At 41.8% G+C, this 25,142-nt stretch overlaps 1 protein-coding gene across 3 annotated transcripts in view; it reads left to right on the forward strand.

Annotated features, from left to right (window-relative positions):
* Positions 1–25,142, forward strand: part of ccdc102a (coiled-coil domain containing 102A) — a 113,876-nt gene that overhangs the window by 35,307 nt on the left and 53,427 nt on the right. For all 3 annotated transcript variants that reach the window (XM_023276770.3, XM_035951223.2, XM_023276769.3), the window contains exon 2: positions 24,423–24,881. In XM_023276770.3, the coding sequence (XP_023132538.1) occupies positions 24,519–24,881 (363 nt within the window). In that variant the 5' untranslated portion in view covers positions 24,423–24,518. The remainder of the gene's footprint in view (positions 1–24,422; positions 24,882–25,142) is intronic.

The following is a 25,142-nucleotide window of genomic DNA, read 5'->3' on the forward strand; positions in this document are numbered from 1 at the left end:
GAGATTGTAGCCACATGGATAATTTCCATCTCAAGTCCCATTGGCAGATCAAAGATAAAGAATGACATAAAACCATAACTGAACAAAGACATACAAAAAAGAAAAAAACAAACAAGCGAGAACACATAGTGGACATAACAGACAAAACCTGGGAGACCAAGGCAGCTACCAAGCACTAATTAATTAACATTTACACATGATTATATTGCAAATAACTCTTTGTTGCTATTGCACATATCCCTCTATCATTATTGCAAATTGCTATACTACACTTACCCCTCTGTCACTATAACGTAAGCGTCCACTACATGTATCCCACTGACACTATTACATATAATTGTATTGCACATTTCCCATTGCCACTATTGCACATGATAATATTGCACATTTCTCTTAATCACTATTGCACATATCCCCGTCTACATTACATACAGTTACCCTATACATGTCCCTTCGAACACTATTGCACATATCCCATTATCACTATCGCTCATGATCTTTAAACACTATTACACATGACTATATTGCACAAAGCCCACATATACGCATTTAAAACTAATTACACAGAGTCCTCAGGGACAAGCCCAGTCAACGGCAAACAGTGTTATGATCACAGATCTGATTTTCCAATAGCCATGCTTTGAGATGTTTAGTAAATGAGTAAGACGTGGTTGTTCTTGAATGGCACCTGGTATAGTATTCCAGGTTTGTGATGCACGAAAGAGAGAAAAGAGAAAACTGACTTCCCTAGAGCACTTTTCCTAAAAGGTACAATGGAATTACCTCTAGAGCCTGCTCTGGTTGATCTGCTGGGATTTTTCTTTACAAATTCTTGTAGTGGAGGGGGAGCTTGTCTATGAAAAATTTTGTAAGGCAACACAGAATCAGTGTATTTTACAATGTTATCCAAGTTTAATCGCTCATATTTCTTAAGAATATAACAATAATGATACATTTTTGTTTTTTTATCTAAGGCTTGTTTGTAGACTGTTACGATAGCATACTTCCAGTGACAAGATACACTGTATAGTGTATTTCACTTCCCTCCAAATGGCATAGGCTCATTAGATAGAATAAATAACGTTACAACAAGGCAGCTTGTGTACATACAAGAAGTCTCTCTTTACCATAAACTCTGTGTGTGTGTGTGTGTGTGTGTGTGTGTGTGTGTGGTGTGTGTGTGTGTGTGTGTGTGTGTGTGTGTGTGTGTGTGTGTGTGTGTGTGTGTGTGTGTGTGTGTGTGTGTGTGTGTGCATGTTTGCTTAAAACATGCTTGTTCTTTACTCGGTGAAGTGACATTTAAGCTTCAGCAGTAGCTGGCTCTCAAGGTTCATGCAGTAAATCTGTGATTCCTTCCTTGCCACTGTTGCCTTGGGGCTTGCTCTGGGGGTCAGTCATATGGGTTCTGTAAAGGGTCTTGAGACAATTTGACTGTAATTAGCGATATATAAATAAAACTGAATTGATTGTTTAGCAGTGAACAGTGGTCCTGCATGACTAAAAAGTCTCTTGCAAGCTGCAGACACAGGAAGACCTTTGTTGACTTGGAATGACTGCTTCTTGATATGAGGAGAGGTATGCAGTAGATCCATACATCCAGTGGATGGACATGAAAGGTACCTCTCCAGCTCTCCTACTTCTGTTTTTTTTTTGACCCCATGGATCCAAAGAAGCCATCTTCATCAGAGAGGGTGCTGTTTGTGCAGACATCATCCACCTCTGTGTCTAGACCCTCTTTTCGACCGGGGTGGAGCCCGTTCGGAGTTGGAGCCGGCGCCCGACTTGGCGCCGGTTTTTTGTGTTTCGACCACCGGAGCTACGGCTCCGGGCTCCAAAAACTGGGGCCGTTTCGGGCACCAACTTGTTGCTGGGCCAGAGGTGGCCAGAGTTGAGAGCCGAGCACGTCACGGGCAGAGGGCGGGGTGACATCTAAAAACATCTAAAAAGATAAACATAGATATGATCATCAACTTATTGCGCGTGTTTAACCGCTAAGTAATCAATGCAAGCGTAGTCGAAGCTAAGTAGCTAAGCTAACGCTAGCACGTTTACTGTTAAGTATCCAAATGTCTTTGATAATTACTTTCTTCTCAAACGTGATCGCCGGGCATTGGAACGGCGACGCCGATGAGTAACCCCTAACAGAAGGTTTTGCTGTTCAGCGATGGCGAGACACACTAGCAAAGCCATGAACACCACTCCAATGAAGTCCTCCATTGTTGTTGTGTGGGTTTCCGTACGGCGTGAACGCTGTTGAACGGCTACGTACGCAGTACGTACACACGTTTTGTGGTGGCGCAATGACGCAGCTCCAACTTTGCTCCTTCTTGAGTGGAAACACAAACCCGTTCTGGGGCGGCACGAGATTTGAACCAAAAAAGCACTGGCTCTCAACTTTGAACCAACCTAGCACCTGGTGCTCTTTGGTCGAAAAGGGGCTTAGGTGATGTGTGATGAAGGCAAGTCCTGTGGAAAGATAAATGACTTTCGAAAGAATTAGGTATGTGTATTATTCTCACTCTTCTATTGCATATGCTGCCAAGCTGCTGATGTTTGACATGAAAAGCTCCCTGAGCTTCTAACTCTTGCTACCCTGTGATTTTGTCACTGACATACCAATCCTAAATGACAGTAACATTATAAAGATATATTTGTCAGTGTCTACTAGCTCACAATTGAATTCATAAACAAGTATATTTGCCAGCTTTTACAATGGTCTCCTCTGTGGTCCAGGATGTTCTGAATCTTGGTAGGAGTATTTCATGATGTCTCAGAGACATTTCTGGATCCCTTCCTATAGGGCATCAACGAGAGGTCTACACATTTTGGGAGATGACTCCAGCCTATTCAGCTTCTTCTGCAACTGGTAAAGTGTTGGTAGCAAGAAGCCCATGTGCGCAAATGATTCCCCTTGGGGGATGTTAAGGGCCATGGCAACAGGCTTCATCACAGCAGTGTACTCAGCCAAAAATCCCACTTCAGCGGGATTGAACCTGAAAAAGGTTTACCAATAAAAAAAATAACTCAGCTATTTCTAGTACAATGTATTTAATGTGCATAGTCCATGGTAAATACACAAATAATCACAAAATAAGACAGTAGAACTATTTAATTCATACCATTCATAATTGTAATACTGCTGCTTAGTTCTCAATATCAAATAAATAAAATGAAATAAAGTGCAAGTGCAGCATTAACAATTCTAGCTTATTGGTCTGCTGTAACTATAACTCAGACTACTTTTCCAGTATATAAAGAAAGACACTGCTGCAAACAACCAAGTTCAGCGATAAATATAATAAAGTATTTTCAAATAAATGAAAGACATATTACCAATTGCAGCTTGATGTGTGTAGGTGTGGTTTGCACAGTTTCATTCAACTTTCATGTTCTTTGTCAGTAAGATTAACTCGTCCACATTGTTTGCTATTCATAAATGGGGCGAGTTTGTAAAACATGGCTAACTATGTCCCAGTCAGAGGTGATGTGATGGGCAGTCACTGTTACGGAGCTCTGGTTGTCCACCCATCAGTCGTCAGTGCTACAGCAGATGCCTTGGACAAGCCACGGCAGATTTGGTTTCTTCATACAGAGCTGGTATGACTTTCAGGCTGAAGTGTGGATGACAAGGAACTTCATAACGGGGCTCTATCACCTAAATTCAAAAATATACTTTAATTGCTTTTAAAAAACAATAATATTTAGTTAGGCTCTTATTTAGCAGCATAAATATACTAAAATACTAGTAGGCTAAAAAAATAAACGAAATAGTCATTTATCTATAGCAAAGAGCACAGCAACAATGTACAGTTAGTGTAAGCTTACCTTCATAAGTTTAAAACCTTGGTTCTCAACAATGGAGTATGGTCATAGATCTGTTGCTAGAAAAACACCAGTGGACTTGGTTATTGCCTTCGCCTGTTCTGAATTGCTAGGCAGGGTTTGGTGAAATGATGTCGGGAGCATTGCACAGTTAGTTGTTTTTTTCCTTGCAGTGTGGATAGCTACGCTTGGATGGTGCCTTTTCAAATGAGTGTGTAAGTTTGACGTGTTGCCGGTGTTCCAGGTTAACTGGTGATAGTTGCCGTCTCCAGATGTTTCGTCCGCAGATTCATCACAGCCAGACCCAGCTGTGTGTGAAGATAATATACTAGATAAAGAAAACCTTGCCAAAAAATGTCAGTATATCATCATAAATATCATCTACAGACAGTAAAAATATGTGCTGGGCCGCAATAAAAAAACACATTTTTCAAGAACGGTGAGGGAATTCAAAACAATGTAATCCAACAATAAAATTACCACAGTCTTACTCATTGTGCCACCTATCAGTCCGACAAACATCCCTCTTCATCCACATAGATCTTTGGCATTCTGTCAGGCGTTTAACACCTGGTGGTTGTTCAGGAAACATGCCCAGGTCAACTGGGGATAGTCACAACTGAACACAGGCTGCCTGGTCAATAACGAGCCAGAAAATTAATTATTGTCTCACCAAGAAAACCCACAACATAGAAACACGTCCACTGTTCTATTGTGTGTTAGTCTTTGTGTTCAGTGGAACAGATCCAGAGCAGAGCTTCAAGCTTGACTTGGGTTTTTTCACATAAACACACTCAGACCCTCAGCAGCCTCCCACCATAACAGGACGCAGCATAACGTTAGCTTGATTTGCTAAACACATCACCGACACCCAGCTGGGGAGCAGCAGGGTCACAGCCAGCCACAACAGCACACTTCCAGATGAGCTGAATGAGTTCTACGCTCGCTTCAACACCCTCAACACCAACCACCACAGAGGGATTTTACCAGCAGCGTCAGCACAGAGCTCTTCACTCACGGTGACTTCAACTGAGGTGTGCAAGGTTCTGAGGAAGACTAACCCCCGAAAAGCAGCTGGCCCTGACAACATCCCTGGCTGTGCTTTAAAGGTCTGTTCTTCAGAGGTGGCTGAGGTATTTACTGATATAGTCAACCTGTCCCTCTCTCAGTCATCAGTCCCTTCATGCTTCAAGATTGCCACCATAGTGCCCTTTCTGAAGAAAGGCACCATAACCTGCCTGAATGACTATCGCCCTGTTGCACTCACTCCAATAGTAATGAAGTGCTTTGGAAGGGTAGTCATGTCACACATCAAAGCAGCAATCCCAGCCACATTAGATCCCCTGCAATTTGTCTACCATCAGAACAGGTCAACAGACGACGCCGTCAATACAATCCTTCACACAGCCCTTTCACACCTCGAAAATAAGGACACATATGTTCGAATGCTGTTTATGGATTACAGCTCAGCATTCAACACTGTCATCCCCAGTAGACTGGCTGAAAAGCTCCTCACTCTCAGGCTAGTACCCCCCCTCTGCCACTGGGTCTTGGACTTTTTAACAGACAGACCCTAGTCAGTCAGAGTTGGAACCAGGACCTGTGTGTTCAGCCCAGTGCTGTACACCCTCTTCACGGATGACTATGTCTTCTCCCAGAGCAACACCTCCATCATCACGTTCGCTGATGACACAACTGTCATTGGGCTGATCACTTGTGGAGAGGAGGCAGCCTACAGGGGATGAGGTGGCTCAGCTGGTGGTCCTGGTGCCAGGATAATATTCTCTCCTTAAACTCTGAGAAGATGAAGGAGATGATTACCGACCCGAGGATGAGGAGAGACCAACACACCCCATTACATGTCAATGGGACTCAAGTGGAGAGGGTGAGGACCTTCAAACTCCTCGGCACTCACATCAGTGAGGACCTCTCCTGGACTCACAACGTACTATAGATCATCAAAAAGGCTCAGCAGAGACTCTTCTTCTTAAGGAAGCTGAGGAAATTTGGATTATCCTCCAAACTCCTCAGTAACTTTTACAGATGCACAGTTGAGAGTGCCCTGACCACTTCCATCACCGTATGGTATGGTACCTGCAGCAGTAAGGACAGGAAGGCTGTCCAGCATGTCATTAATACAGCACAGTTCATCTGTGGAGCAGCCTTCCCCTCACTAAGGACATTTACATCACAATATTGCCAACATTTGCACACAGAATATGTTTGTAACTATTTTTTATCTTTTTATTTTTATTCTATTTTATTATTATTTTTTTTTATTATTATTATTATTAGTTCTTATTTCATTTTTATCTTATGTCATTTTATTTGTTTCAGTTCTGTGAAGGGAGTTCGCAAAATAAGAATTTCATCACTCAGGGTAATCACTGTGTTTCTGCTGCGTGTATGACAATAAAGTTCTTGAATCTTGAATCTAAAATGCATCGGAACAAACTGAGACCACACTGTCAAAACTAGTCACTCAGAAAACAATAAAAACACCTTCAGTCATCCACATCCTAACCCGTCATTTCAGACCACGTTAACCACTGACAATATTTTAAAAAATGGAAATAAAAGGATTCAAACTCTGGTCCCATCTGGTGATCTATGTGGATGAAGTGGGATGTTTGTCGGATTGATCGGTGGCATGATGAGTCAGACAGTGGTCTCGTAATTTTATCGCTGGATTACATTGTTTCGAATCCTCTTATCGTTCTTGAAAAAGTGTTTCTTATTGCGGCCAGCTTCTTTTTACTGTCTATAGATGATATTTAAATGGATATAGACTTTATTATCTACTGATGCCGACATTTTTCGGTGAGGTCTTCTTTATTTAGTATCTTTGTCTTCACACACAGCCAGGTCTGGTCGTGGCGAATCTGCGGACAAAACATCTGGAGACGGCAACTATAGCCAGTTAACCTGATCACCTCTTCAGCTGGAGCACTGGATGCATAATTGAGGACCGCTTCACAGGGTCGACATAAGGCTCCTTTTTCGTACTTCACCAGGAAACCAAAGTCATCCCAGATGGGTGATTTTAATGACACCAGAGCATCTTCCAGCTCTGGCTTCTTCTTGTTGTTGTTAGCATTAGCCATCCCATTCGTTACCCATACAGACTTGGCTTACATGAAGCACCAGCAGGAGAATAAACAATCCATCACATCCTGTGATCCACTGGAAACTCCTACTTGTTTTGAGTTTCACAATACTGCACAACTGTGAGCCGGAGAAAGTCCACTGCAACTGTGGGTGCTGTGAAGTTTCACCATTTAAACAATTCTGTACATTGGTCATTCTTAATGGTCTTAAAAGTTTTGGACCGTGATACACCTCTGTACTTAACCGAAAGGGCCTGCACTGTACAAATACGTGTATTGTTACACCCCTACTTTCCACAGCAAGGGACAGGGAGCTCCAATGGGTCTGATTGGGTTGGAGAAACTGTAGCTTGCTTTCACATTCCACTGTTGCATAAGCCATGGTTGATCTGCTGGTTTTAGTCCACAGAGCATGACATTTTGAAAAAGCACACCAAGACAGCCTCTTGTGTGTTTCATTGGCAGCTCCCGCAGCAGTGGCATCAGCTGTTGGTACAAGGTTGAGTAGATGACATACACACTTTTGGTGCCTTGGAAGTTGGAAATCAAGACCTGTGTTGACGTTCAAAACAACAAACACATCTTGATACTTCACCTCTAACTCACTGTCTTCTGATGCATCATTAAGGGTAGAGTCTCCATCCTCCTGTCCATGGGTGGCTTTTTCCCTCTTTCTCCTCACTATATAACTTTTCAAGAAGTTTGAACCACTGTCTGTTGTTGTCCTGGTCACTTTTTCCTTGATGTGATACTCTCTTTACTCTAATGCTGCAGCAACAACATAAAATGTGTGTGAGCCTTTAAGAGGTCTACAAGCCAATGCAACAGAATGCCTCTCTAGAGGTGTCATCTATCCAGTGACAGGTGACTCCTAAGTACCTTATTTGTCTGACAGACCAGCAGTCTGTTGTGGTAGCAGCACAGTTCAGTGCTCAGCTTTCTTATGACTATGCTCTTCATGTTCTTTGCAGTTTCCTGTACCTGAAGTGAGAGCACACAGAGCAGCAGACAGAGGCAGATCCAAATTAAACAGGTTAATGTACAATAATAAATGGGAACAGTCAGGGGTCCAGGTCCTCTATCAGGAGGAGGGTCCAGGTGCACCAACAAGCGGCCAGGTCAGATGGAGTGGTTGTTGGTCCATGTCCTCTAGCTAGAGGAAGAGTCCAGGTTCTTGGCAAGTGGCCGGGTCAGTCGGAGTGGTTGGGGGTCCAGGTTCCCGGCACGCCGCTGGGTCAGACAGAGCAAACAGGGCAGAACCAGACAGTGCGGTCGTGGAACTGCAGGCAGAGCAAACCAGTGTTAAAACAGAACAGACAGAGAACAGTAAAAATGTGCAACCAGAGCCTGATTTAATGCTATAATATGGCATAGAGGGGAGTGATGAACTGGGTTTTATTGTGTGGGTGATGAAACAGGTGTGCAGATCTGTAGCTGTCCGAAGTTCCTGGTGATTGCATTAAGAGATCAATCACAGCCACGGGAGACTGACGCAGACAGAAGAGTGCAGAGTGTTGAGGAGAGAACAGAAAACAGGGAGACTAAAAGAATGAAGGGGAAGAGGGAGATAGCAGAAGGTCAGAAACATTACCAACATGTAATCACAACCACTGTGAAGTTCACGCTAACAGAGATGATTAAATTACTGTCATCAGCCTGAAATTGTCTAAATAGGCAAAAATGTCCATATTACAGTTATCCATGCATTTGTGTGCCATGTTTTCTGCTTCAGATAAAGAATAACTACCCATTTAATGCAATGCTATGATGATGAGAGAGGAGCGAGGCAGAGAGAGAGACTGACCCATTTTCATGATAACTATATTGATTGAAGCAGATTTCATTCTTACGTAAACGTGTAAAAGGTAGGACTGAGTAGAGCCGAAAAGAAATTACAGACTACTCTGTAAGCATTTCCCATTTTGGAAGTGAAAATGTGATATCTTATTATGAAGGTACAACTGCCACCTCTGTTTTTCATCTCTTTCTAAACTGTGATTTGCCTTGGTATCTCTTTCTATCTCTGCCCTGGAATTTTATCATTTTGGTTATCTCTACAGCTATTTTACTGAGGAAGAAAAATAGCTGTCCTCCATGCGTTTACCTAGTTGTACACATTATGCAAACCTCAACTTTTTCAAGTGGGAGAAGCTTTGAAGCTGCAGAGCTGCAGTCACCTCACTCTGTAGTCATTCTGCAGTCTCAGCAATGTCTCTCAAGCCACAAGTGCAAAAAGTGAACCAAAACCGCAGCACAAATTACCATGAAACAGAATCTTGAAAACAATAATTAATGTTGCTTTATGACATGGACCTTAGTGGACAATAAAAGTTTTCAAACAATTAAATGTTAAGAAAACAGCAGAAGAATAGCAGATGTAACTGCAGGAGACAAACTGATCAATTTCAGTTGATCACTTGAGGAACATGTTCTAATTTAATCACTATTCTTTAACATGTTCAATTATAGTCACCTTTATTAATGAAGAAGCCTAGTTATAAATGGCATTTAATGTATATTTGCTCCAAATACTAGCTGTCGGCTGTACTTGATTACCAGTAATCTGCATCCGTGTCAGCTCTGAAAACCCCATATTGGTTGATTCCTGCTTTTAACTATTTTTGATGTTTAGTCTGTTTTACAATTTTGTCTATTTTAATGCATTTTTTGGTGTAATTATAGGTTCTATTAAAAACACTATTGAAAACCACAGTGCTAGTGATGGCAACCAGTCCTGAAGTCTCATACACTGAACTGTGAAGCAGGCGTAGAGAATGCGTATCCCTGTTTTTGTGCTCCTATCTATCATCCTCCTCCTCCATCACCCCGCATCAGCTCCATTGATTATGTCTTTCTCGGTCCTTCTGAATGAATGATGGCAATGTGATATTTATGCACGAGGCTATACTGAGCTGGACATCCAATCACAATGACCATGCATGCATGCACACTTTCTTTCTCTTTGTCTCACTATTACATATCTCTGTTTATCTTTAATACAAAGAGAAAAAGTTTCAGTCACTGAGCTGTCCAGTTTTAACGCTGTCCTTGAAGTCATGGGCACACTTGTGTTTGTTGCATTTTACTATGAGTGTGTATATTAGCTTTGTAGCATTTGTAAGTATTCTTTGTGTGACACTGGTGGAAAGTTGCATGGTCTGTATGTGAACAGTGCATGTTTGGGATTGTGTGTGTTTCTGTTGGCCTGTAGGGCGTATACTGTGTGGAACCACAGGATGTGAGTGTGTGCGCAGGAGAAAGGGCTAGAGTCATGGTTCAGGAATGTACTGTATAATTTGCTTCAATGAAGCCTCACTTTGCAATAACACCTGGGGCTCGATGGGATATGAAGTTCTCTTGGTTGACAGTTTTGTCCACATGCATGAAAGATGGAGTAGCTGTTTTATCCACAAGGTGTGCAGACATTAGGACAGACAGTGGATATTGAGGAGCCTATATTCTGCTCCTGTGTTTTTCCTTCACGTGTTAAATTGCTGCTTTTTTATGTATGAAAAAGGTCTGCAAGCTTAGAAAGGGAGTTATTCTCTACCACAGAAAATACTGCTCCTTACGTGCCTGAAATCCCTTATTTGAATTCCACCCCTTTCTCCTGTTATTTTACTGTCACCAGGTAACACATTGGCATAGTGCCTGCCTAACAGCCATGCTCTCAAACAAAGAATGAGCAGCTGCTTTGCAGTCTGCTGTTATTTCCTCTCTAGAACCAATTCTGCAGGAACTGTACTGTATCTCTGAATCCATGCCAGATCTGGGGTTACTGTATGTAGGCAACAATACCACACTTTTGTCAAGTGACTTTTTGTCAGGAGGTGGGCAAAGACAGATGATGAGAAGTGGAGCTTCTGCAATGTACAGTTTGAAAACATTAATATATTTTTTGAACATTGAAGCATTTAAACATAATTGAGACTCCAAAAATAACATCTTGAACCTTTAAATGAACATATTGTGTGCTCTTTAAGGATGGACAGAGCAGAATGACTGGTCCTTTAAGCCTTTGAAATTAGGCATTTTTGAGTTGTAAATAAATAAGACTGAAGAACAACTTTTTAATGAATAATCTTTGAAAATTTGACTTTGTATCAGGCAAGCTTTGCGGTTTGCTGTGGCAGTGGAAGAGCAGTAAATCATGCAATTTAATAGTTGTAATAATACTTGGCAATGCTGTCCAAACCAAGTGTTGGACTCCACATAGTCACCATCATGTTGTTGCTCCCTACACTTCACTTTAAGTTGGCTAAGTATATTTGCTCTGTTAGCCTATTCAGTCGCTCCTAGTTTGAGTGGCTCAGTTACCACAGAAGGCTAATGTAAACTGCTGTACAGTCAGAATTGCTTTCTTAGTTGACCAGTAGCTTGACACTGCAATGTTATGGTGGAAAACCTTAAGTTAACCTGGCTTCCAAACTTTTCAGACCCAAATCAGATCAAGAAAGTTCATGAAAGTTTTCTCAGTCTTGATCTTTTCATCAGTTTATGTGTGCATGTATGTGTGTATATATGTGTATATGTATATGTATGTATATGTATGTGTATGTGTGTGTATATATATATATATATATATATATATATATATATATATATATATATATATATATATATATATATATATATATATATACACACACACATGGGCAAAATTGTTGGTACCCCTCAGTTAATGAAAGAAAAACCCACAATAATCACAGAAATAATTTGAATCTGACAAAAGTAATAATAAATAAAAATTCTATGAAAATTAACCATTGAAAATCAGACATTGCTTTTTAACTGTGGTTTAACAGATTTATTTAAAAAAATAAACTCATGAAACAGGCCTGCACAAAAATGATGGTACCCCTAGAAAAGACTGAAAATAATTCAATTCAATTCAATTCAATTTTATTTATATAGCGCCAGTTACAGTCAAATTGTCTCAAGATGCTTTACAGAACCCATATGCCTGACCCCCAGAGCAAACCGCAAGGCGACAGTGGCAAGGAAAACACCCTTTTAACAGGGAAAAAAAACCTTGAGCAGAACCCAGCTCTTTATGTGGGGGCACCCATCTGCCTGCTGGCCGGGGGGTTTGAGAGGGACAGAAGAGGTAGAGGGGTAGAGAGGTAGAGCGGTAGAGGAGTAGAGGTAGAGGGGTGGAGAGAGGGAGGGATGGGAGAAGAGGGGGATGGGGAACAAGAAACATATAACACACAGTTGGATACATGTATGATAAGCTAGATGATACATACAAAGTACAAGCTAACATTGAAATTGATTCATAGTTTGCTGTTATGATGTACGGCTCTGGCATTAAATATACTACATATTTAGCTGGTAGTAAAATTCAAACAGTAAGTAGATGAGCATATCAAGTATAGTGAGGGTGATGAAGAGTAGACTGGTGGAAATGGGCAGCTGGAAGCAGTGGGCTGGAGGAAGGTCAGCAGCAGCATTCCACAGGTGGAGACTAGGCCAGTTGGTGGGAGAACAACCACAGATCTGAAGCATCCAGCTCTGGGACCAGGGATACTCAGAGAAAGGACACAGGGAGAAACAGAGTGAGTGTAATGCAATAACGGTATATATATATAAAATATAAAGGTAGATAGAGAAAGGCTCAGTGCATTCAGAGAGGTCCCCCAGCAGCCTAGGCCTATAGCAGCATAACTAGGGGCAAAACTGAGGGACGTTGAAAGGGGAAGTCAGTTGTGCAAATGAAGACACCAGCTGACCCCCCCAGGTTCGCCCAGTCACGATGCGTGGAATCTCCGCACGCTGCATCCAATTTGCATAAAGTAGAAGTCAGTCTACTTTATGCAAATGAGCTGCAGCCCTCTCCGGGTAAACACACCGGATCGCAGTGGGAAACCCACTGCAACCGGACCAGCATGCCACATGCGCCGCATTTCCAGCTGTGATCCGGTGTGTTTACCTGGAGAGGGCTGCAGCTCATTTGCATAGAGTAGACTGGACTCTGGCGTGCAGAGATTAGGTAGGGGGTAAAAAAAAAAATCGGATAAATCGTGAATCGGGATTTTTTGTGAAAAAATCTGAGATTTTTTTTAAGGCCATATCGCCCAGCCCTAGTAAGCCAGCTTCTCAACTATGATTATCATCCAAACTAAATATGGTTTCAGACTGACCAATGAGCTCCAAATGTGTTTCAGAATGACCCTGACACTGTTCAGACCATGATTCAAAATAACTGGCAGCTCAGTTCTCCCATTAAGCAGCAGAGGTATAAAGGGAGTGATACAAGACCAAAAAAAATCTAAGTGTTCAACTGTTTAAAGTTTTTTGAGATATAGGTATTGTTAAAGATGTGTATAAGTTGGTTCAGGTTGTTCAGTCATTATTTTTCACTATTTTCAGATGTACAGTTATATCAAAAGTTATTTATCAATAAAAGTTGTCAAAATGTTTTTGAACCGAACTGAGTTTATTTGATTTGACTCTCAGTTATTGATTACATGCAGATACTAATAAAACTACCAGGTTACATCAACATATATCACACTAATTCAAGTTAGACATTAAGATTTTCTGGACATTTTCTTTAATACATTTTCTCTTACTGGACTTCTTTGAATTTTAGGTGAATACCCCAGTGCTAAACAGTATGTTGGCCCTCTTTTTGAATACAAAAAAACCCCAAAGACGGAACAGTCCACCAACTTACAATAATGTGAACACTCTGCAGGAAGGAGTTTTTTTTTCACCGGAGCACAGGTCTGTAATAAACATATTAAGTGCATATATATTCCCTTCTTTCTTGAATCTGTTTGCTCACGCAAAATGAACGCGATTAATATAGATCACAAACGAATGATATTTAATCGAAATTATTCCACAGCAACCCTGTGATTAATCTGATTAAAATTTTTAATCATTTGGCAGCACTAATATATATATATATACACACACACACACACACACACACACACACACACATATACATGCATATATATATATATATATATATATATATATATATATATATATATATATATATATATATATATATATATATATATATATATATGTGGTATCTGTTAGTGGGCTGGATATGTTGGGCAGCAAGTGAACATTTTGTCTTCAAAGTTGATGTGTTAGAAGCAGGGAAATTGGGCAAGTGTAAGGATTTGAGCCAGTTTGGCAAGGGCCAAATTGTGATGGGCAGATCATGTGACCAAACAGCCAGGTTTAGTGGACTGACCTGCTGCAGCATTAGACTGGCCTGATATGCTGGTCACAGCTGCTCTTGGTTCCATCACTGACTGGATCCTCTTTAAAAATTCATGACTCTTCTACAAGCTGATCATCATTACTGATGATTAACAATGAGTTTACTCAGGGTCATGTTAATTGCATTGTTCTTGCAATATTATTAGGAATGTGTCTGAACATTTGTAGATTTACTCCACTGCAGGACAATCCAAAACATACAACCAGACTCATAATGACTGGATATTGTTATCAGCCATAAGACCCCAGGATAGCCTAAATCAACTCACCACAATTCTTCTTGCCAAAAACATTTGCATTGTGCTTTGTGTTTCAAACAGCTTTATCATTTGTCGTCATAATTCAGAATGACATTCTTGTGGTGGTGGGCCTGTGAATTTCTGGGTAGAAACACATTGTATGTATCTTATGACCAGTTTGTTAAGGGTGGTGCTAAACAAGTACAGTGATATTGTTAGCCCATGTAAACTTATTTTTGAGGTTTTTTTTTTTGTTTGTTTGTTTTTTACATTAATTCTCCCACCTTACTTACTTTGTGAATCAGAAAGTCTCACATTGCTTTGGGACTATATCAGCACTTATCAGCACATAATTGATTTTATAACCAGTGTGGTTGGTTATTAAAACAGAATTTCAGTTTATTGCATCTCTAGCAATTAGCAACCTTGTCTGTCTTCAGAACTTCCCTGCTGAAAACAATGACAGTGTACCATCCTTTTTTTCAGTGCACACTAGGGTTGTCAAGGTTAACCGGTTTTACAATAACCACGATTATAAATAGATATTCGTCACATTTTTCACAACCACGATTATCCGTAGAAGAGCCTCGCGAGAGGTGCAATGCAAGAAACGTGAGCTGCGCTGAGTGGAGAGTGGAGAGAGAGTGGCTCCTTGGCCTGTGCGCGCGCTCCTGTCTAATCGGCATCACTGAATTCACTCACCGCTAAATTGAGGATGGCTGACGGGGGTGCTCCTCCGGACTTGCATCCTCCCAAAAAGCGACTCAAATCAGCAGTATGGGATCACGTTGGGTATCCAAAAGATGCTAAAGGTGAGGTTTTCGTGGATGGGCACCCCACGTGCAAAGCCTGTCATCGCAAAGTTGCAGCAAAAGGCGCGAATACAACCAACATGATACAGCATCTTCGTGACAATCATCCATCGCTGTATGTCCAAGTCAAGGTAAAATCATCATTTCCCAATAAAAAAGTAACGCAAACACCGCGTTAGTGCCAACCAGTGCAGCGCTTCTAACAACTTTTTCCACAAGTTTCAAAAATAAGGGGGGGGGGGGGGGGGGCAATGACGTAGGCCTAATGCACGTGTGTAGGCAACACTACAGCAGCGATCCCCAACCACCGGTCTGCGGCCCGTACCGGGTCGCACAGAAAGAAAAAATTATTTCTGGGTTTCCGGCCCGCCGCGCGCACACACACACTGCCCGCCCGTCGCAGCCGGGCTGCTTTCCTGCGTCCGCAGGCGAGGGGAAGGCGGCGGGCCGCGGCGGGTGGGGAATGGGAGCGCAGGAGGGAACCGAAGCTCCCGACCCGCCGGTTGTTTTGGCTCCGGAAGCCCGTGCCCTCCTCCGAAGATGCTGTCGGCCCGGTCCCCTCAGCAGGGAGTGTGGTCCGGGAAGCCCCGCTGCCCGCTGACAGTGGTAGTGGAGGAGACAGTAACCTCCAGGACAGGGAGGCTGTCTGTCTGCCTGGACCTCCTGTCAGACTCTAGAGTTTTCCCTGGGAAATGATCCGGGTGTTTTGATTAATTGTTGTAAAATTAGTGGTGAATTGTTTATATAAACGTTTTAGTAAAAATAAATAAGCCTCCCATTTATCCTTTTTTCTGTAGTTATATTGTCTAAAATTGTGGAGGATATTTAAAGCTTAAAATGAAGTGTTTTTAGAATCTTTAAATGTATTCTTTTTGTCTTTTTGTTTTGTTTGATTTACAAAGTAAACACTACGTTATCAACCATACATTAAATTGCAACATTCCATAATACATAAAAGTCTCAAAGAGGCACTTCACTAGAACTTACTAGAATTTACTCACTAACTTTTGTTTTAATGATGGCAGCTAAAGAAGCCTTTAAGTTCCTCAAGTTAGTGACTGTTTTGTAATGCAATTTGCACTTTTATTTACTACAAAGACGTGTTGGAACAATTTATTTTATTTTATAAGAACAGTAAATGTTTAAAAGTTTAAGTATTATTAAAGAGTTTATTTAAATACAAACGGTGGGTTTTTTTCTTTCATAATGTCGATAATCGTGAATAATCGTAAAATCGCAATATTTCCTTCCACAATAATCGTGGCTCAAAAAATTGAAATCGTGACAACCCTAGTGCACACTAAACACATTAGCTTTTCCCAAAATCTCTCCTCAAAGGTTTAGCATCTTTCTTTTAAGCAAACCCCACTTGAGAAAAAGCACTGCGAAGGAACAACAAATATGATTACTGGAGACAGGGAGTATTCACAGACAGAAACTGCTCTTTTAACCATTACCATATGGTTTGTAGCCAGAGGTTACATTCACACTTGCTCGTTTTAATTGTAAAACAGCATTCTAAAACAAAAAACTCTTCTTCCAGATAAGGCTTTCGGCACAATTACAGAAATAATCTGTGTGCATATTTACATGCCTGGAAATGCACATGACCATTTATGCACAATAGCCATGCATGTATCAGTGTAAACGATAAGCAGGGAAGCAGGGATTTGGTTGTTTGGTTGTAAAAATGAATGGTTCTGGTCAATGACCGGGCAAACCGTAGCTTGCCATTTTTAAACAGTCTGATGCAATTTCAGGCAGCATCATGGACAAATAGTCATGTCATTTGGGTATGTGAGTGATACGATTTTGACAGCAGTAAAAGCGATAAGATCTAGGTCCTCATTGAAACGTGCGTTAAGAAACCTGTAATTTGTAAAGTCACAAGGCTCCAGAAAGATCTAGCCATAGAATGGTTGACATTCCTTGTGTAACTATCACATTTGTATTCTAACAATCTTTCATGCTGTCATTTTGTTCTGCTGGGACATTCTGGCTTATAGGGGAATCAAAATTTTATAATTTTTAAATTTAAAATCCTTGATATCCATTTTATTGAAGCATTGGTTGCAATGGTTACTCTCATAAAAGCCCCTGGGTTTTAAATCCAACCATGTTTGTTGGGTGTCTGTTGGGAGATACCTGTGTACTAGTTAATCTTGTCGAGAAGGCCATCTCCTTTACCTGGTTAATGGGAGTTCAGGGAAAATCTGACTAAGTATACCACCACTCAATGTTTATAGCAGACTATGTTGTTAAAACATTGAGTCTTATTCTGATATTGAAAGACAAAAACTGACAAAGGATGTAGAGTTTATTTTTTGCTAAATAAATCTGCTCCTGCAAAAATCTTCCTTGACTGTAACTTTCTGGGAAGCAACTTGAATCATCTTCAATTTCAGTTTCTCCAAATGAAGCAGCATGTGATTTAAACCATGGTTGCCATGGTATGTGTTTTTCCTGCTTTAAGAGGAAGTTTTCTTAAAGAGGCCTTTTCATTTATTTCTGAAGTGCAATTTCTGCTTCGCTATCCATATCACTGCTGTCTTGACCTTAACTGGGGGTTGAAAGACAAATGCATTAGTTTTTCACTTTTCTTTTTTTTTAGGGTCCGAGCACCAAAGGTACGAAGACCCTATTGGAATGCAAGGAATTATTTTTTATTTTTCTTTCTTCTGCCTCCTTTGAAACAGATTCAGGATTCTTCTTGCGTGTATAATAGACTGTTGGTTGTGTGTGTGTCTGGGACATAACTGGGGGCTGAGATTTGGAACAGGAATAGCTGGATCGGTTACAATGTGGGATTTTGGCTTTAAATGGATTTTGTTTGAAATGCAGCTTTCTGGGATAGTGATAGTAATATACAACACAGACCAGCTTTCCTCCATCCTCGCTGTTTGCTTATTTTGTGGTTCAAATAGAAATATTTGATTTAACTTTTGCCAGCTGTGATTCAGACTATTGATCTGCTTTTTGTTAATGCTTCATTTGAATAACACTGGGCTTTTAACGACTCCGTGCGATTGCTTTTTGATAGTAAAATGTAACCGTTTTCTTTTTTTCCCCTGTGTTGTACTTGTATTTCAAAACAGTCAAATGAATAGTGTACTATCAGTAGTGATGTCTGAGACCAAAGCTAGACTTTTAAAGAATGACCAAGATGCTATGCAAAATGTTTTACAGTTAAAAAATAAACTTGCTGGTGCTTTTTAGGGGTGCTTCTTAATTACTTCAAACATATTGTTGATATTTTAAAACCCAGAATTTCTGGGTCAATAATAATGCAAATTAGGACTACATGATGTTGGAAAAAATGGACATTGTACTATTTTTTTTTCCAGCAATATATCATACAGTGCAAGAACACCTTAGCACACTTAGCATGAGTAATACTAATCCAGTCCACTTGTTCATGGTGGCAACCTTGGTGATGGCCTCTTTCATTTAAGCCTCAACAAATGCTGCTCTCATCTCCACTGTCATGTTCTTATTGTGCGATTACAAGCAAAAATGCCATTTTGCTTACAGCGAGTTTTCAGTTGTTGGTCCTCTTGGACAGTCGGACTCATGTAGGGCTCTGTTATTTAGTTGGACCCCAGATTTTTTTGTAGCATAATATTCCACTTAGGGCTGCACAGTGGTGTAGTGGTTAGCACTTTCGCCTTGCAGCGAGAAGGTCCCTGGTTTGCATCCCGGCATCTTTCTGCATGGAGTTTGCATGTTCTCCCTGTGCATGCGTGGGTTTTCCTTCCTCCCACAGTCCAAAAATATGCTGAGGTTAATTGAGCATTCTAAATTGCCCGTAGGTGTGAATGTGAGAGTGCTTGTTTGTCTTTGTATGTAGCCCTGCGACAGACTGGCGGCCTGTCTAGGGTGTCCCCTGCCTTCGCCCGAGTCAGCTGGGATAGGCTCCAGCCCCCCCCACGACCCTAGTGAGGATTAAGCAGTGTATAGATAATGGATGGATGGATGGATGGATATTCCACTTGTGACAGCTCTGTTTCAACTTCAGCCTTGCATCTTTTCCCAACAGCTTTGGAATGGCAACTACAGAAAAATAGGTGTGTAATGGTTTTACCTATCATTCAGAGCCAGAGGATCCATCCCAGTATCACAAATTTGTGGAGGTTCATTAGAGCTCAGCTTACTGGGACATATGTGGTTATTGAGGCAATGTCAGGGCACAGGTGAGAATCCAAAGGAGAAAGTGCACAGACTAGACAGACCAGTCAGGATTCAAAGGGATTTGTTTCACAAATAGATGAAACATTAAATAAACGATAAAGCTGGACTAAAGGAAAAAGCCAAGAAGGGAAGTAAACTAAACTAAACTCACTGGCAGGGAAGGGATGGGGGTCTAAATGTCCCGTGAGAGGCTGGGCAGAACCAGGCAGGCTCGTGAGTCCAAGGGAACGGAAAGTGGCTGAGCAGAACCAAGCAGGCCGGAGGGTCCGAAGGTCCAGGAAGTGTCTGGGCAGAACCAAGCAGGCTGGAGGGTCAGAGGGCCCGGCAAGCAGCCTGGCAGAACTGAGCAGGCTGGAGGGCCAGAGGGTCCGGCAAGCGGTCGGACAGAACCGGGCAGCGCGGCCAGCAGAACTGCAAGAACAGAACACAGGTTAGTGTGTTGCTCAAAAGAGCAAAACATGTGCAATGGCCGAGAACTGACAGCATGAAGTTGAAGCTACAATCTGGTGGAGTGTGGAACCGGCTTTTATTGCAGAGGATGGGGAACAGGTGTGCTGAGCCGCAGCCGCCCGGAGTTCTGCTGATGAGACTGATGAGGCTGATTTGTTGCAGCCGCTGCAAAGAGTGGCACAGTGGAGCAAGAGAGGCAGGACAGGAGAGCAGAGTGGAGAGAGAGGGAAGAACAGGGAAGGGCAGAAATAAAAAGGAAGAGCAAAAAGGAGGGAGAGAGGCAGGGGAGGTCAGGTGGGGGGCAGATGTGGGAACCAGGGAGGAGGCCGTGACAGGCACTGACTAATATTTGACAACTAGTTTCAAAACCTTCTAAAATTAGTTTGTAGCCTATACAACAATTTTGGTAAATGTAATATTTGTGGATGAAATACTCTGAGGCACTTCAGTAGAGAACAACTGGATTTCTCATTTAAGTTCTTGAAGATATTCCGCCTCTCATCCAAGAGGCTTCTTCAGTTCCAACTGACTCACGGGGAGTTTCAGATGTTTATAGTCCCTCCAGGTCACATGGGTAACGAGCCATTGACGGCCCAGTGCTTCTCTGTCTTCAAGTGTGAATTGTTGTAAAACCAGGTGATCTACCAACAACGACAGAAACCATGGCTGTGGAGCAGCCACTTGAAGACCATGGAGAGGATCGTCCTCAGGAACCTCCGTCCCCAGGTGAGCCCACATCTGGATCTACTGCAGTTCGCCTACCAACCGAACATGGGAGTGGATGATGCAGTCGTCTGCCTGCTGCACAGATCACTGACTCACCTGGAGAACCCCGGCAGCACTGTGAGGGTCATGTTCTTTGACTTCTCCAGCTGCTTGGACCATCAGCTACCTCACCAACAGACCACAGTACGTGAGGCTTCAGGACTGTGTGTCTGATGTGGTAGTCTGCAGCATGGGGGCCCCACAGGGGACAGTGCTCTCCCCCTTTCTCTTCACCCTGTACACATCGGACTTCCACTACAACTCTGGGAGCTGTCACCTCCAGAAGTTCTCCGATGACACAGCCATTGTCGGGTGTGTATCTGAGGGGGACGAGAGGAAGTACAGGATGGTCATCTCTGACTTTGTTGACTGGTGTGAGCGAAACCATCTGCAGCTCAACGCCAGTAAGACGAAGGAGATGATCATCGACTTCCGCAGGAGGAGGACACCTCAGACTGCACCGGTGGACATCCAGGGTTTGGACATTGAGATGTGGACTCATACAAATACCTGGGTGTTCATCTCAACAATAAACTGGACTGGTCACACAATACAGAGGCCCTGTACAAGAAGGGCCAAAGTCGTCTCCACCTGCTGAGGAGACTGAGGTCCTTTGGAGTGTGCAGGACTCTGCTCAGGACATTTTATGACTCTGTGGTAGCGTCTGCTATTTCCTCTGTAGTGATCTGAATTTCCCCTGACAGAGGGAGTAATAAAGGACTATCTTATCTTATCTTTAAACAATAAAGGTTATGAATCTGCCAAGTCAGGAGTCGGGAGCCTCAAGATGGTAATGATGGTGAACCTTTCTGGGGAAAGATTTTATCACTGCACTATAGGTGCTTGATAATCGGTGTCATAGCCCGCTCTCCTGTGTTGAGCCATACGTGAAGCTGTTGCTGAGTCTCTTCTATGAACAAGTCTGTGCACTCCTAACTGCATTTGACTGCATTAATAGTGTTGCTCTGCTTGTGTGTTGGTGTTTTATTCTTGGAGTGAACCAATTTTTGTCTCCAAGTTTAAAAAGCAAAGGCACTTACAGTAAATACCGATTTAACTTAGCTTGTTCCCTGTTGCATTTTGTGTGAATTTCACTGAATAATAAAAACTTCAACTGCTTAAAACTTTTTCACAGTACTGTATCTAGTTAAAAAAAAAAACACCTGTGAAAATATTAAACATTTTTGCTAAAGGAACATTGAAAATTGGTGTAGGTAGATCATAATACATTGATGGAAGAGAGTGTCATGTTGATTGGATCTTCTCCCTGCAGAATAAAGCGAGCTCTAGATATTTTTTTCTAGAAAATAAGACGTATTGTACTTTGAGTAATTGACAACATTTTTTTTTTCTACTACAGCATAACAAATTGTAAAGACAACACTGACTATACTGATACCAGTATTTACATTCAGCCGGGGTCTTTTTTGTGCCCGGCTGACAAATTGATAACTTATTAGCTCTGTTTTGCTCTTCACCAACCCCTGAGAAAAATATCTGTCTTTCTAACTGCTGCATGTTTGAAATATTCATGATTGTGTACAGTGACTGCTGCTGAGGACAAGGTGGATGAAAGTGCTGGGACTCAACCAAAACAGTAAAGTCATGGGCTGTAAAACCACAACAATAAGATATAAAATCGTTATGTAGAGCTGAGATGAGCTGCAGAATTAGTGATAATTTTCTATGAGTATGGCTATATCAGGGACACTTTTCAGATTACACATCTAATCCACTGGAAAAGGTGATTGTAGCACATTTAAACTACTAATATTACAAAATATGATTTATTGAGTCAAATAGAAAGTCAGTATGTGACTGCATGTCACATTTTTTGCAGCTAGTTACGCTGCATATCCCTCTCCTAATATAATTTGTTGTTTTTCGTTGTCGTCTTGTGTTTAATATGTTGCTGTATTTGTCATATTTTAAGAGGAAATGCATCTCTCATCTGTCATGCAGTTAATACGGATTATTTTTTCATCCTGTCTATAATTGTCCTTTCTCTGTGGCTCGAGTGTAGTCACTGACTCTTTTTTTGTTCAGGACCTGTCTCCACTTAATATCCCTGACAGTAAAGACATCCATCCATTATCTATACACCGCTTAATCCTCAGTAGGGTCGCTGGGGGCTGGAGTCTATCCCAACTGACTTAGGGTGAAGGCAGGGGACACTCTGGACAGGTCACCGGTCTATCACAGGGTTACAAACAATCACACTCACATTCACACCTACGGACGACTTAGAGTTATCAGTTAACCTCAGCATGTTTTTGGACTGTGGGAGTACCCAGAGAAAATCCACACATGCACAGGGAGAACATGCAAACTCCATGCAGAGTAAAGATGTGACAAAGAACAAACAGAAACATTAAGCAGGTTAGTGGAGGCAGAGATACCTGCAGAGAACTACGGGAAGAGAGAGAGAAAAGAGAGGACAAAGCACAAACTAAATGAATAAAAAGATGCAAAATTAATGAAATGCATTACAGACATATATGCATTGAGGGAGAAAGAGAGGAGAGTCATTCCCTTACCACAGGTATCTTCTCCTCAGTCATTAATCTGTGCTTCTTTCAGACTGGCACTCTACACATTTATGGAAATAAAGAGTTTCATGTGGATTTAATAGACAGTAGTGTCCAAACAGAGGATTCTTGCACTCATGTACAAATTTAGCCTCAAGTCAAAGCACTCAAAATAGAAGAATAGAATAGAATAGCCACTTTATTGTCAGCCAGAACATACACTAGTTGGTGTACATCTGACTGAAATTTCGATGCAAAAAGCTCGTCATCGGACTGATAAAGAAAAAAAAATGAAAAAATTATTCTGAATAAAAAACAATTTCAATATATACATGTAAAAAACTATATATATATATATATATATATATATATATATATATATATATATATATATATATATATATATATATATATATATGTACATACACACACACACACACACACACACACACACACACCTGGTAAACATACACATCCGAACATTTATTTTACAGTGCAGATGTAGCAGCAGTATTGCACGTAACATTGAAAAAAGTAGCAGCAGTTATATTTCACAGTGACCACGGGTGCCCCTGCCCAGAAGGACTATTTGAGTTCAAGAGTCTGATGGCTTGGGGGATGAAACTGTTGCAGAACCTGGCTGTTTTTCCTCTGATGCTGCAGAACCTCCTCCCAGAGGGGAGCAGGGATAACACACCATGGCGTGGGTGTGTGGAGTCTTTGATGATGTTGCAGGCTCTGTTGAGACAGCGCTTGTGTGCAACATCGTGGATGGATGGAATAGAGGTCCCGATGATCTTTTCTGCCGTCCACACCACCCTCTGCAGCGACCTCCTATCCGAGGCCCTGGAACCGCCAAACCAGATGGAGATGTCGCTGGTCTGCACACTCTCTATGGTGCCTCTGTAGAAGGTGGCATGGTTGGCTCCAAAGAGTCCAAAGTCAAATAAATCCAACGTTCCTCATTTTCAGATTCATTCATTCATTCCTGTCTGTTCGTGTTCTCATAACCATTTTTTTTTGTTTGTTTTAGAAAGTGCTACGTTCCATTAAGCATTAGTAGCAGATTCAATCTCAGTCTTGTGTACCAGCCTTCCAGTCAATACTTTCTTTGTTTTTGTGTTTTAAATTTATTTTCTTCCCCCCCCCCATTAATCCTAAATAATTTTCTTCTCTGACAGGGCTGATTTTCAAGATGCATGCCAGATGTACATGCATGTGGTATTTACTTAATACTTTGTCTTGTTGCTTTCTTTCTGTCTCCAGGCTGATCAGTGACTGAAGAGGACGATGCTCTCTTGAGTTGCTCACAACCCTCCACCCCTTCATTCTCTGTCCTTGTCAACACAATCGTCTCTTATCATGAATCACACTCCAAGCCCCCACCTGTCTGAAGGCAGCAAGTCAGCTGGAGGTGGCCTCCTATGCAGCCTGGGTCTGGGATCTGACAGGGGGATACGCTCCCCAGACAGCCTCACCCACACCCCCAGCCCCACCGGAGAAACACCTAGCTCCAGCCCCCCACTGCTGCTGTCGCCCGGGCTGGGGAGCCTCGGGCTATGCTCTCTGGGGGCCATGAGTGAGGGGGCTGGAGCTGATTGGGAGAGCAGGGAGGAACTGAGGCTCAGAGAGCTGGAGGAGGCTCGGGCCAGAGCGACTCAAATGGAGAAGACGATGAGGTGGTGGTCAGACTGCACAGCCAACTGGAGAGAGAAGTGGAGCAAGGTGGGCAGCTATTCCCTGAATTCAAGAGCAAAAAAAGGCTGGAAAGCAGAGAATTAGTATAATACTGCTACAAGATCTGATTCAATTTCTCTTTCTCGAAAGGTCAATAAAATGTGCACACATTCCTTAAAACATCTTGCAGTAGCAGGGTTTATACTGATGTTTTAAAGGATTTTAGTTGGTTCACTGGACTACACACTTGTAAACCTACTGAAAAAAATCTTTCATTGGGTCTTTTTTTGAAACATGAAACTGTAAATT

The sequence above is a fragment of the Amphiprion ocellaris genome, chromosome 1 (assembly GCF_022539595.1).
Source record: "Amphiprion ocellaris isolate individual 3 ecotype Okinawa chromosome 1, ASM2253959v1, whole genome shotgun sequence".
In the NCBI taxonomy this organism is placed as follows: Eukaryota; Metazoa; Chordata; class Actinopteri; family Pomacentridae; genus Amphiprion; species Amphiprion ocellaris.